This window comes from Acipenser ruthenus, chromosome 16 (assembly GCF_902713425.1).
Source record: "Acipenser ruthenus chromosome 16, fAciRut3.2 maternal haplotype, whole genome shotgun sequence".
In the NCBI taxonomy this organism is placed as follows: domain Eukaryota; kingdom Metazoa; phylum Chordata; class Actinopteri; order Acipenseriformes; family Acipenseridae; genus Acipenser; species Acipenser ruthenus.
In genome coordinates, this window is record NC_081204.1 from 28,782,084 (window position 1) to 28,797,433 (window position 15,350).

General features: G+C 38.7%; 1 protein-coding gene across 1 annotated transcript in view; it reads right to left on the reverse strand.

The window, feature by feature from the left end:
* LOC117412178 (ecto-NOX disulfide-thiol exchanger 2-like) overlaps positions 1-15,350 on the reverse strand; it is a 122,629-nt gene that overhangs the window by 14,001 nt on the left and 93,278 nt on the right. Inside the window, 4 exon segments of the mRNA XM_058989318.1 lie at positions 2,453-2,559; positions 6,174-6,386; positions 7,519-7,752; positions 10,243-10,449. Coding sequence (XP_058845301.1) covers positions 2,453-2,559; positions 6,174-6,386; positions 7,519-7,752; positions 10,243-10,449 — 761 coding nt within the window.

Consider the following 15,350-nt stretch of genomic DNA (forward strand, 5'->3'; position numbering starts at 1 on the left):
ACTCAACTAACAAGTCTCTTCAAGACTCACTTATTGAACTATGTGTAGCAGTAGATTTGATCAGAGCTGGTTCTGTTCATCAACAATCAAAATGCTGCATCATTCATAGCAGGTTCATATATATATAGAGAGACACACACTTGTTGAGAGACATACACACATAAAGAAGTATACATTGAAAGCAGTTCTACTGTAATTGTTCCAATTGTGTCAGTCATTATTTTATTGAATAGTCCAGAGCCTTACTCCAACCTCTTGGAACAAGATCTGGGATTGGAACGGACCATTAATCTACAGAGTTTAACAGCGAATATGTCCCTTCCTAGATTATTAAGAGGCATACACATGTTTCCAAGGGAGTTTTATTTTCAGTGTGTTAATGTTTTATATATTGCTATTCTGGGCTGTGTCTATGAGACTTGTGATGACAGCGTCCTGTTAGCAGCAGCTGCTCTTGGCAGTCTGAATGTGCTGTCGGAGGTAAGCAGGCTTGTTTCTGTACATGTGAGAGAGAGAGAGAGAGAGAGAGAGAGAGAGAGAGAGAGAGAGAGAGAGAGAGAGAGAGAGAGAGAGAGAGAGAGAGAGCAAGAGAGGACACAAGAGGATCAGGGAAAGAAAGGTTCCACTGCAGTAAAAGCTAGTTTGATTGCTGAAACGAGTGCCACGAGCTAAGCCTGCACTTAAAGATCTTTGAGTCTCCACCCTTGCTGAACCTAATTGCGTCAAATTAAAAAAACAAAAAATTATACTACTAATAAAAATCTGTAATAGACTAAGCTTCTTTTATCTGGCGTTCCCTTAGCGCTGGCTGACATTAAATAATAAGACCATTTTGGTGTATTAATGCACTCCATTTGAAGCACAAAAACCTTCAGCTTGGTTGAAATAAGCCATTCAGTCCTTTATAGCCACTGAAAAATTCTCTCTTGTGTGGTAGAAGACCTTTATAGATTAATATTTGGTTTTTTTTGCTTTAAGAAAAGAGAGAAGACAGAGGTAGGAAGGAAAAATTATGCACCAGTCAGGTTATTATCCCAAAGCTACACCTTTAGGTTTCTCATTTACCCTGCCCACTTTTTATTCATGAGACACGCTTTCTACTCTTATTTTACATTTACACCCACCCCCCCCCCCCTTACCAGTCACATCAGTATGTTCATAAATACACATCTCATTTTTAGCAGATAACCACTCTTTTGTTTGAGAAATAAATTCCTAAGTCAGTTCACTTTTTTTGGCACAGTGTATCAGTATAGTAACCCAAGTGAGGATGAATTTCCAATAGGTGCTCAAAATGGCTTTTGGGGAAGGGAGTGGAGTAGAGTGGGAGATCGACAGATAGGCAGTTGCTGTATGGGAGGCCTGAAACTGCTCCTCTCCAACCAATGCTACAGGGCAATGACATGTTTACAACGGAGTGGAAAGAGACAAAATGAACCTTAAACATGAATCCGTTCTACAATTAGAGCTGAACTCCTTAATAAACGGCTTGTTTTCAGATAAAGGTTTTGTTTTTTATATTAGCTAAAATCATAGCTGAGGTGGTTCCACTACTATTTACCTTTGCACTGCTCCTGGGTATTTTGTATACTACAAATTAAGTTTGTTTGGTCACAAGGTATTCTTAATGAGGTGCAAGCATCATTTTTATTTAAGTCATTTTATTTGTTTTTCCAATCAGTGTGAATCAATGTATCAATTGTATTAATTATATTATACATTATTATTACTTGCTTTTATTTCCAGTAAAGTAAATGCTATTTATACTGGTTAATAAACAAGTTTAAGTGTTAAATGTAAAAGGCTTCAAGTACAATAAATGTAGCCCTTTATATCATATAATACTTAATGTGTAACCTAAAAACGATTAAAAAAAAAAAGAATGCTTGCATCTTACATTTTATATGGAATAAAAAAGAAGAGATATTTTATAGGGATAATCTTTAATCAAAAGCATTACCTTACAATGTACTTAAATAGACACTGGACTGTGAGAACTTACAGGCAGTGCAGAGTGTAGAGAGAGGGAGGGTGTGAGGAAAGTAAAAGGGAATGCAACATGTATATATTTATAATGCTTGGTCTTCTTCAGTGTTTCTGTGATTATCCCAAACTTGGTTGCATTACCTTTTCTATGAGTGGAATCTGCACCTTTAAAAAACAAATTCCATTTAGAGTGTAAATTCAGCGAAGTGTGTTTGTTACCTTCTATGTTGCAGGCAGCAGAGGCAGAACGCACATGCAGTTCTAGAAAATTGGAATTTAGTATATTCTGGGCGCCCCACACAGCTTCATAATGCTATAGCATTTAGTTGCCCAATTCCCTGCTAAACTAAAAATCAATACCCTGTTAGAAAAGCAAAATATTTCTCTCAGGAGTGGAAGTAGGGGAGTGGGTAGAGGGTGAAAGAGGGGAAAGAGAAAATCTAACAGAATAAGAAAAATTACCAACCTCTGCTTGCTTGCGCCACATGTCCAGGTTCTTGCGCTGGGCTTTCGAGAAATGGTCCCATGCCTTTTGTTTGGCAGAAGCGTGGAATACAGACACAATCTGCTCAACTGTGGTGGCGTGCAGGGCCGGTCACATAGCGAACCCAGTTTGTATCATCCAGAGAGGGCGAATGAGAAGGAGCAGAGGAGTAAAAAAGTGGAATCAGGTAGGTAGCCAGTCATGCTGTACTCTCCGTTACAGCACTGTGCGGGGTTTAGGTTCTGGGTCATGTCTAGCGGGGAACCACACAAAAAACATGAAGGGCCACAGTCCCGCCATGAGATGACTGCTGTCCTAAAACACCAGACCGTGCTGAACACTGCATGAAAATACCTGGCTTGCTGCAGTAATTCAAAAACATCAAGGGTCACCCCCACTGGATTGTGGTGCTTGGTGGTGGGACATTTGTTACCAGTTTTATCCCAGACTGCCTGGTTTGTATCCCTGAAATAATACTTGTGTACACTTTAGATATGATCATATAACTTTTATGAGCAAGCCCTCTTTCAAGAGCAGTGGTGCCCCATAATGTTATTCTTTCATTAGAAATAATGAACGACGGGGATTGTACATTTTCAGGAATTGCATTAACATCCATGGATACCAATAGGTAACATTATTAAACTAGCCAAGCAGTTTTGTTGACATTGTTGAATATCTAACTTCTCCAATATGGCTCCTCTTCAGTGCTTGTTTTGTCTGCCATGAGTACAACCACCCATCAAGGCAAGAACTAACATTTTGTGATTCTTCCAAGAACACACCAACAAGAACCCGAGATGGTTGCCCCACCCCAGTTACTTGTCATTTATAGAACATTAATGAAATTGTGGAGTACCGCTGCCCTTGTGAGGTTTGCTGACTTAAATAATAAAAACAAACAGCTACTTTACCCTTATATTCTACTATAGGAAGATCACCATGGTTGTAAACCATTAATTGCATGCAATGGTAGCTTATTTTTTATAACACACCCCTGACCGCAAGCACCAGCAGTAACATTTTCTTTTCCTTCTGCGTCAAAACTATCACGGCAGATGTGAACTCAGTCCAGGCAGGCCGTTTCATATTTACTGAATTTGATAAACTGGATATGGCACACCAATCAATATAACAGTGTGTACGCTGGAATCATTATATTCTTGATTTCATAAAGTAAATAACGACAGACGAACTGTAATTAAAATACTAAATACCTTCTGACATTTTTTTCTGCCCTCTTTGTAGCATTTGACATAATTTTCTAAAACTGACATGTATTAGGCAGTCCAAACTATTTTGCTTATGGGCAATCTTTTTAAATTATTATTATTACTGTTATTTCTTTTTTTATTTAAACATGAAAGTGTGCCATCAAGTTGCCCGGCACCTATTTTAGGTAACTATACACTTTTATTCTGAAAGGAGTGTACTGTATTTCTGCAAATGACAAATGATAAAGTGTAATGATTGTTTGGGATGCTTAAAAGAACTGCTGCAAGAACTTTTTTTTTTGATGCACAGCACCTGGACATTATCCACTGGGGAAAAATCATTCACAGCTTTCCTCCCCCCAATCCAATTTTTATATTGTTGATCTTAGCAAGAAGCCCTTAGTTTGTTACAACAAGCTTTAATTAACATCTCCAGCTAGCTAACAGTTCCTCAGCCATCGTTGATGCTGGAAAAGCTAAAGGATATCAGCGAGATCGTTATCTGGTTTAGCATCCTTTAATGTGACACCACGAATCAATACAGACGGGAGAGGAGTGTGTGCACAGTGCCTGGGGATATATTCACACCTACTCGTTAGAGCCAGCACGACTGCTGCTCTCAGCTAACGCTCCTCATCTCAATCTCCAAGGCAGCTCATGAATGAAAGGTTTTGTTAATTAAAAAAAATATTCTTCCTTGTAGGACACTTCCTGATATCTTTCACTCCACTGCAGCCCTATTTCAGCACTACAGTACCGACACAGCTTTTCCTTCTAGATACAGTTTCCCCCTGGAGTTCAATCTCCTTCACTGTGGGGTGGGAATGGTGACTCCTTCTTGCATCACAACATGTCTGATTAACATTGAGATTGAGCAACTTCAGGTCAGCGCATTCTCGATCCTTAAAATGACAAAGAAGGGCCAAAACAATTAAAATCACATACACTTCAGAATGTGGCAGCGAACAGAACAATTTAGAATTTGGTTTAGAATTGTATTTCATTATTGTTAGGTGTTATTTAATAAATGAGGGAAAACGCACATAAGGAAGGCTGATTATTTTAGATGCAAAGAGCAGCAGCAGCATCCCTAATAAAGGGCATTTGAGGGATCAGTCAGTAACTGTTAACAATCTTCAACTTTTACCACAATATAAAAGTAATAAAATAAAAGCAAGTATGTCAACATCAATAGCTTTTTCAATGTAGTTTAGCTTTTTAAAGAATAGCCTCCCGAGATTCTGCCATGAAAACACTATTTCATACAAAAAAGTGCTTTGCATGCCATGGGTGTGTTATAAATCAGGTCAGTTCTATTGTGACACTTACATACGAGCTCTATAGTTTTACTTACTTCAAATATATTGCCGACTTATCTCCTTCAGGTTAAGTTGCCCAGGATTGATTTAAACATATCATTTTGAACAAATCAGTCCCTATGCTAAACAGACATGGCATTGCATAAGCTTCATGTTACAATATCAACTCTTTGTTACTGTATTTAATGAAATTCAGCAGACCCTACCTGGATTGCATTTATTGCAGATTATCCCAAGAGTGATACAGACCTCCAGAAGACTTACCTTTTTCACAGGTAACATTGATATGTATAAAAAATAAAAAATAAAGGAAGGAAGGGAAAACCAACTGACTGGAACTGCCAGAGAAAAATATCAAATATTTGTATCTAGAAAGGCAACAGAGACAACAGTTTCTCATAGTGTGTATTTTTTTTTTTTTGCTGGGGTTCGGGAGGGGGGGGGGGGGGTAATCTATCTTTATCTTGTTTTTTTTTTTGTTTTTTTTAACTACCACTCAAAAATAATGTATTTATTTTTCTAATTAAGATTTTATCCTTAAGTAAAGAGGAACTGAAACCAGCTGGCACATCAAGTAATAAGCAACATGGGTTTCTGGTCTTTGCAGGGGGGTGAATTTGCATGATGCTAGTATTGACTGCCATAAACAGAGCAACAAGCTTGAAATGTTTACTAAAGCAATGCTCAGATTAGTTGGGTCTTACCGCTCAGCTTGTGTACTCAGTTAGTACACACTCACTGTAACAGCATGAGTAACAGATTAGAAGATTAAACAATCTGTTGTGATTGCAACATTTTAACATCTATATGGTTTTAACTTTTGCTTAAACGATTAGACAGTGTAGAACTATACATACTATAACTGCCTTGTAGATGACCATGATAAAGAGGCTGTGGTTTATAGTCTTGAAGCAGGGACTAAAGCAAAGGTGAGATAAGTTGTCGATTGGATGTGATAGATGTGGCGTGCAGTGTAGTCAGCCCAGCATGAAGGGCACAAATAGAAGAATTGTTCAGTGCCGTATCCTCCACAGCATCACATGACCTGAATGCGGTACACAGTTATTAGTGGCGTGAATGGTAATTAGTGGTGTCCCATTGCTCACTAGACCAGGACTTTAAAGGAAACCACATCACTGGAAGGACTGAAAGCAAACAGGAGATACTCACATTGCACCAGGATCCCAGACAGGGCGTTCATGAACTTCTCCTTGGCCTCCTCCATCTCTTTCTCGTGCGCGGCCTTCTCGTTCATGAGGCGGCGGATGTGGCTGTTGGCGGACTGGATCATGGAGTAGAAGTTGTTGGCATTGCGCCGGTTCACCTCTCCCCGCTCCACCCATGTCAGCAGGATGCGAATCACTTCAGGAAACTTGGAGTCATCTGCGGGACAGCAGTCAGAGGCAATGGGCAAGGTGATCAGAAAAATTTTTTTACTTGCTCCTAAATAACCATGTGGTCATTTAAGCTCAGTCAAAAAAAAAAAACATTGTCTGGCTGTCTACAGAAAAACTCCTCATTCTTCTATAAATGTGATGCACAATGCTTAAGAATGTCACAATGCTTCATGGCAATGGATTGATTTACTTTGTGGTCTACCACAATAACCTACTGAGTTTGACTGATTATTCAAACAGCATTCGGAAAAACAGATGCATCTAAGATTAATTCTCTCGGTTTCATTATTTAAAATATATTCTACATTAATGCAAAAAGACAGTCAGTGTGGACACAGGCGAACTAAGTTTATAAATACCAAGATCATGATCAAATCTTTTAGTCCATTAAAACGTATGTTACCTTTATTATTTAGCACAGGGAATCTAACAGCACTGAAATGTATTACAAAACATGAGCTGAGCAACACCCCAACTGCCATCACTCTGCCAATTACAGAGCATGTTCCACACAATACATTCCCTCAGCCAACACCATGACAATACTTGCTTTCAGACACTTCTTCTGGAGAGTGGCAATTCATATATCTCACTGCATGCTGGCTATCATACTGATTTTCCATTTCACATTCCCGTCTTCATTGAAAACAAAGCACCTTCTATTCATTTACAGTGTGATTACAGTGTCAATTTAAACAGAGATACTGATTTGTTACCCAGCTGAAACTGCTAGGATGTACCGCTATCGCCAAAGTTTAAACTAATTTTGCTTCATAAAGTATAATGAAACCTGGTGAATAATGTTACGTTAACATACTGAATTACATATACTTAATGAAAAACTGAAAATAGAAAAACGTAACATTTTTAAATCTAACATCAAATACTGTACTACTAGTATGGATGGCTTTTGGTAGACTTTTGCAATATCATATTGTAGTTTCTTTGATTACATGATGTTAAACAAAAACAGCAGAGACCAGTTCATTAATATAAAACTGAACGACTCATCCCTTGGGGTGGGTGAGTGCGTAAATAAAAAAAATAAAATAAATAATAATAATAATAATAATAATAATAATAATAATAATAATAATAATAATAATAATATGCAATACCTTTGATCATCTCCCCGAGCTGTCCACACTCATGCTCGGAGTAGTGAACAATTGGTGGGGGGGAGGGTGGCCTCATCAGGTCCTCCTCTATCCGCCGGCGGTGCCTCTCCTCACGCGCCAGCATGCGCTGCCGGCACTCCCACTCGTAGAAGTCATCCCGTGCCTGTGCAAAGTCCACGTGGAGGCGCCCCGTGTCCTTCTTGTCAGTGCTGGAACCTAGTCTGATCCGGTAGCCTGGATGAAACAGGCGTGAGTCAGGGGGGCACTGAATCTCTAGACAGGGAAATGCTTTCTTCATGCCTTATTGAAAAGTAGAACAATCCTCCAACTACAGTATTTCTGTTAATTAACTAAATATATCTACCACTGACCTATCTTTTCATGGGAACTTCAGAAAATGACATCAGAATGTGGGACACATTACCAAATTATTTTTGTAATATTAATCAGTGGCCTAGCGTGTAAAAATAGAAATATTGTTGACTCTGTGTACTATATCCCAGTTAATACATCTGAACTGGGGGGATTTATACTCAATAGAGAATTAATGGAGAGAAAAAAATCTCTGTTTTCTAATCTGGGGCATGGGAGCATTTGTAGAAAATAATAAAGTTTAAATGTGTATAGTCCTAGTCACCTTGCTGTCTAGCTGCCTCTCCATTCATCTTTATTATGTATCTACTCCTCATTTTATCCATTTATTTGTGTCCATCTATACCATATAAAATATCAACTTGTTGATCTAGCTGAGCGGTTCTCAAACTTTTTTTTTTTAATCGCGGACCACTTGAAAATTGCAGGGGGTCTCAGCAGACCACTTAGCTGAACGTGGGGCTGCAGGGAGTTTCACTGATGTGCGAGCAAAATCTATGCAGTGATCAAGAAACTTGACTTGATTGCAAGTTGCGTAAAGACGGATGACTTCAGCGCATTTCCAACATTGGAAGGTTTTCTGTCTGAAAATGAACTGGTTCTTCACAACAAAATAAGACATGACATTGAAGAACATATTGTTGCTCTCAAGAAACAGTTTGAAGATTACTTTCCAGTTGAAGCTGAACCTAACAACTGGATTCGTAACCCATTTGGCATTGAAATCAGTGAGCTGCCCGCTGGCTTCTCCACTAAGGCACAAGAGTGCTTGTTGGAGTTTTGGATTTAGAGAAATGGAGAGTACCCAGAACTTGCAGACAAAGCCGTGCATTTTCTGATGCCATTTGCTACTACGTACCTGTGCGAGATGGGATTTTCATCACTTGCTGCCCGCAAGTCCAAACACAGAAGCAGGATGAATGCTGAACCTGACCTGAGGCTGAAGCCGACAAACATTACACCCGACTTCACAGAACTTTGCTGACAAAAACAGGCACATCCTTCGCATTAAAAAGGTAAGACTATGGTTATTAAAGAGTTATGTTCTTTGATATGTAAAAATAAATAAATAAAGTGGTCCGCCGAGACCCCCCACAATGTTCAAGTGGTCCGCGAAAAAAAAAGTTTGAGAACTGCTGCTCTACAAAAATATCTACATAATTTACTTATCTATAAAACACGACTGCGTTTTCTCTATATCATGTATAACTCCATCCCCCTATCCCTTTCCTTAACTATGCCAATACTCCCCCAGAGCCTTTCTCGGATATACCAAGGATGAAAAGAATACCGCAATCCTTACCTAGCTGTAGGCAGAGAGACAGGTAGGCAGGTAAGCAGCAAGCAAGACTAGCTGACAACTAAACCAGGCTAGACAGAATTTAGGGCAGGTTTGCACTGAGGAGTCAACGTCTGCCGCGGATGGTTTATAACCCCCCCCCCAATAATCGTTTCAGATTTGATAAAGTGTAAAAATAAAAAAATAAGCAGGATTATTTATGGACAGGACTCTGCACAGCCATCAAACAGCAATTTTATTTATGGAGTGCTCCTCATAGCTCACAATGGAAACAGTCCCAGCCCAGACGACAGAGTTCTGAAGAACCATAAACAATGCATGAATATTCTTGGAGTGTATACCCTTTTTAATGGCCTTTGTGCAGCCAGGATATATGGCCCACAGTTTGCATACATGGAATGATTTAGAACACCACCAGGGAGTTAGTCAAGTTGCTTAGAAAGAGACATGAGATGATAAGCATAAGAGTAAAGAGCCTAGATGGGTTGAAAATGTTTACCTCTTTTTCATGATGTATACCCTCTCTTTAACCAATGTATTATTCCCTACAGTACTCTACCCTTTACCAGCTCAAACCCAACAGAGATAAGAAGCTACAAAATCTCATTCAGCCTTTCTGTACATCCCCTTCTGTCACATCATAAGCAGTGTATCCTGGTGAGAGCCAAGGTAGGTTTAAACCTACACAGATAGCCTTTGTTTTGAACAGCATTCAGTACAATTCAGCCCAATCAGACATTTGGCTTGTTACAGAAATTATTTCTTCAAAACACCCATACCATGGGACCAGTGTTTTGCTTTTGAACCAAACAAAAATAATTGCTCCAAGATCTGGGGGGAAGCTAAGGGATTGTGGCATTTTGCTAAATCGACCAGTTGGTGTCCGTAGTCGACTAGTAGTCTATTAGTCAAGTTTTTGTCTTGTTAACTAGCCCTTCAATGAATTAGTTGTCAGCTAGACGTTGCAGTCATAACCTTGTATTTGTGCTGGGATCAGATTGAGTGTTGGCTTTATTCATTCATAAAAGCTTAAAGTGCATGTCAAGACCTACCTGACAGGAAGAGGGCCTTGTCTACTGTGTATTCCTCGGCAAAGCGAATGTGACAGAAGTTTTTCTTGCTTTTGCGAATGGCAATAATCTCCCCGCATTGCTCAAACACCTCCACAATGAGTTGCTCTGTAGCGTTTTCAGGCAAACCCCCCACAAACACAGTCTTGCAGCCAGGGGGCCTCTGTCTGGTGGCAGGGGGGGGCAGATCTGCGGGAGGAACGAAGGGGCACACTGAGACCCTGCCATCGTGAATACCTGGGTCTGCAAACAAGTAAGCAAAGCAGAGCCAGAATATACAACCATGAAAAACAAATATGTACTCACCACAACATTTATCAAAAAAAACAAAAACCACGGTTTGTAAGAAATGACAAACCTGTGCTCCTGGCATGTCCGAGACTAGAAGCTGGTTAGTTGCATTAGAATATTGGTGGGGGTATTTAAGAAGTCATAATATAGCCTGAAGAACAAGTTAATATACAGAATATTTTTTTTAAACCTGGACATGTCGGTGCATATATGTACATATGCATTTTATTTATGCAAATTAGCTTAATGATTTCAAACATGATTTTTTCTTTTTATTCAGTGCATGTAAAATGAGGCATATATATACACACACATATAGTGCCACGTCGCAAATCCGACCGTCACATAATCGCCCTGACCAATTAACCGCCCAGGGTTAGTACAGTGTTAATGCCATCAGCAACTAAAAAAACTAAAAAAACATATTGTACAGGACGGCTTGAGTGTTGACGTCAGGCCAGGAAGTGAATCCAAAAACACAGTGCGGGTTGAAACGCACCTGAGCACTCAGGACTTTATTAAATAATAAAAACCAAAAACAGAAAATAAAGAAACACAAAATACAAACACCCACGAGATCGGAGAACAGGTCTCTCGCACATAGCAATTTAATTCCTTAACTTAACTCGTCACTTGCAGCTCTAAGCACTAAGCTTGCAGCTCGCCTTTACACACCTTCCCGTGCAGCAGAGCTGCACCTTTTATAAATGGCAGAGGGCTTAACTATCAGTTAATGAATGGGGCTGACAGCCATCACGGAATACGCCTGCTTATTGTAAACCGCATTGCAATGTATTCTTAATGTTGTTTACATATCTATCTATCTATCTATCTATCTATCTATCTATCTGTGTGTGTGTGTGAATATGCCTCTAAGTTGGACTACCAGAACTGAAAATAAATACAGAAATCCACAGAAGTGATTATATCAGGCCTGGCAATCACCCAGGCACACAAATGACATCCCTGCTCTTCTTAATATACACCCTTCATCATTCAGGGGACTATCTCCATTCCTGTTTATTGTACTGTTACTTTTTTTCAGGCATGTGGTAATGCCAATTTAAGCTCAACTGAAATAACAAAATAGCACTTTGGAACTGCTTTAATATATCTCAGAACACAGAGGAGCATGGACATAATGAGGTATGAAACTGGCTTAAAATTCAAACTGTGCTTTGGCTTTGGAAGCCCTCTGTACGTTCCACATATCACAGCCTTGGACCCGGGTATGCTGATGATGGAATGTACTGGTTATTTGGATCCTGGCTATGAAGGGGACCATAGATATGAACAACACTCAAGTCTGGCGCCTGGAGCTGATCCACTGCCGCTTTTCAACAGGGGTGAAAATTAGTAGTGGGGTTTAGCTGTGAAGAGACTGGCTGGACGTTAAACAAGCATGTCAATGACATTCATCTGCAGCCACAGTTATCAGTAACATGGACAATTCTGTCACCATGACCTACATCCATGACTTGCACATTTATGTAAAAATACAGACTGCCTCTAAAAACGTATTAACTTGTGATCACAATTGGACAAGCAGTTCCCAGAAGTGTGACATGTACATGGCCACCTATATTCCTGACACCTGTCCAACCAAAGATAGCAGTACAAAACATACCCGGTCTAAAAAAAAAAAAAAAAGAAATAAAACTACAAACTAGTTAAGGTTACATTTAATTCTAATTACCTAAAGCTTAACCCAGCTCTCTGTACACAATAAAAAGTTGATGTAGGTAGGCGCTTTCGATCTAAAACCAGTCCTGTCTGATTCCCTTGAGGCTGTACTTATTTGTCTATATAGTATGGATCACTATCCACTCACTACTCACCACCTCCAGAATAATTAAGAGTGCATCTGTTATCATACTTCACTTATATTTATAGAAAACCTTTTAATTACTCCCAGGCTCAAAGTGATCCGGATTTTGTAATCGAGATTACCTTTATCAGGATCATTTTGATCCTTTTTTTATTTTTATTATTATTTATTTTATTATTATTTATGATATAACCTAATGTAACAAAATAAAGAAGATCGTAGTAATAACAATTAATACACAACTTTATTTATTTATTTATTTATTTATTTATTTATTTATTTTAAAACAAAATCTAAGTCAACCAGTAATGGTTATTTTATTATGCCTACTTAGCAGAAATTAAATAACAATTTAAATTGAATAAAAATAACACTTTTGAAAAAAGGATATGTGTTTTTAGACATCTTCCTCGTTGGTCGAGAGTCCAGCATCTCTCAGACGAGCTTTAAGGAAGCGTATGTGAAGGCGTATGCGTATGCTTTTTTATTAAAGCTACTCCACTAAATACGTGTTTCCTTTTTGCTTGTATGGATACAAAACTTAAATAAACATGTAAATATTATATTCTAACACTCTATTTGGACATATAACGTGTGTTTGCTATGACATCGATGTTCTATGATCATTTAAAAGCTAAATCCACCTCTGCAGTAGGATCACAATAATCCTGGTATTTTGGATCAAAGTAATTCTGATCTCCTCTTTAAATTCTGAAAAACCCAACTGCAACATTTGCTCGTGATTAGAAGTGTGATCGGATTACCAAAACAAAACCCAGATCACAGTAATCCTGATCGCATTTCGATGTTTTGAAAAACACAATTGCACAATATAATCCAGATCAAAATGCAGAAATCGTATTACCAAAGTTTTGAAAAACCGGCCCCTGTACTATACTATTCAATCTGGATTGTTTGTTTTTTTTCCTTACTTTATAGAAATTGCAGTGCAATTTTATTCAGTTTAGTTTGTTCCCTCAAGGTTGTTCAAAAATCATTTAAACCTCCATCAGCTCTATTTAGTTTATTTGATAAGAATTTGTTTTTTCATCGCCTAGCTTGTTCGACAAAGCCAAAAACATATATTGCTCCTGTAATTAAACAACTATCTGTTTTCCATTTTGATGGCCACTTAACCTCTGAAAAGCTTACAGATTCCTAGGTAATGTGGTTATAGCAGCTGTCGGTGAGCAAGCATTCAACAGATTGTTGTGCCTTGGGGTGTATAGTGGGGTCAAGGCAGACTAAGATCATGAGACATTAATGCAACATTTTTGTAATGTTAAACTTAAGTTTCCTCTTGACCTAAAACATAAAACTGCGTTTTGTCAGGGGTTGGGGTGAGGTAAGGATTTCCTTTTCAAAAACCTCAAGATTGCTAGTTCTTGCATGACATTTGCCATGTCAAAAATAAGAAATAAGCTCTTGTAACAATGCCCGCCCTATGAGACTGCAGGCAATAATCTATCCTACAGCACTTCCCATACTGTGCCCTGCACTGGCTTGATTCAATTTCCTCTCTTCATCTAAAACTTGAGAGGCAAGTAACAAAATTCTCAAGCAAATCAGAAATAAGCTGTCACAAAACAAGTTTCCACAATGCACGTATTTCTGGAAAGGTAATGCGCTTTAGGAAAAAACCCAAAGCACTTGTATACTGAACACTGAATTGAATGAAATGCTGTGCGACATGCCCAGTGTTGCCTTAGGCACCGAAGAAACCTTTTCAACATGAAGGTCAATTACAGGGCTTGTAATAGGGACATTTTGGACCTAACACATTCTGAGAAGTACCATACGTGCAGTGTTTCAAAAATAATGCCTTTCCTTCAGACGAGGCAGTGACTCCCACAAGGACCCATGTCAAGACAGGTAAGGCTCCAGTGAAGGCCCAAAGTTTTTCTACTCATAATGATATACATGTTAGGCTATGTACAATGTAAACCTGGGTTTCCAGTTTATCAAAATACCCAAGGTTAGGGTTACCAGATTTCCAGAGTGAAAAAACTGGACTTTTTTTCTTCATCAATTCAATTAAAGCTGTAGCACCTCTGAAGCACTTAAAATAAATCATGGTCCAGGAAGTTAAACAGAATTAAACATACAGCCTAATTGGAATTATAAAACAAGTAATCCACACGTTGCTTTGTTTTATTTCTGTATGCTATCAACTTGCTGAGCACACTGCTACAGTTTTGTACTTATGAACAATGTGAATACAAAACAGCAAAAACAGGACGATTTCACAATTTTACTGTTCCTGACTGGGACAAAACATTAAGGCTGAAAACTGGGACATTCCCAGTCTCTCCGGGGACGTCTGGTAACCCTACTCAAGGTAACATTAGTTAGAAACCAGCTGTAAGTATTTATTTGCTGAAATGGTTATCTAATTTTAGAACTACGTTTATAAATAATAATAAAATACATAAATGACACATTATAATTAAAGTTAAGTATGAATCCCTTTATTGCACAGAAACCATATCTGGAGTAGTGGGGAACATTTGAGCCAGAAAAAATATTAACTTTAGACCACAGAACCTTTTTGCCTCATTCTTTCTTTTAAACGTGATGGTTTATTAAAATGTCGGAAAAAAGGGGGTGTTGTGCCTCACTCTACTGACTTCTAGTTGAAATGGGACTGAAAGTAGGATAGTTTATATGAATTTGAAAATTTGCAATACTGCTCGGATTTTAAAGCCATAACATACACCACTGCCACCTGTGTTTCAGCAGAACACCCCCCCCCCCCCCCCCCCCCCCCCCACCGTCCCTCCTTTTCTAATTCCACCCAGATGCGCTCTGTCTTTGAAAGTAAAGGATAAAGAGTGACGACCTTCACCTGTCTGACTGTGGAAAAGCCTGGGTCTGGAATACACAGAACTGTGGCTGGAAAAACTCAGTGGAGAGAATTAGATCACTTGTTCCAAACCATAAATGAAACATTTTTGGTTCATGTGCAAAATGT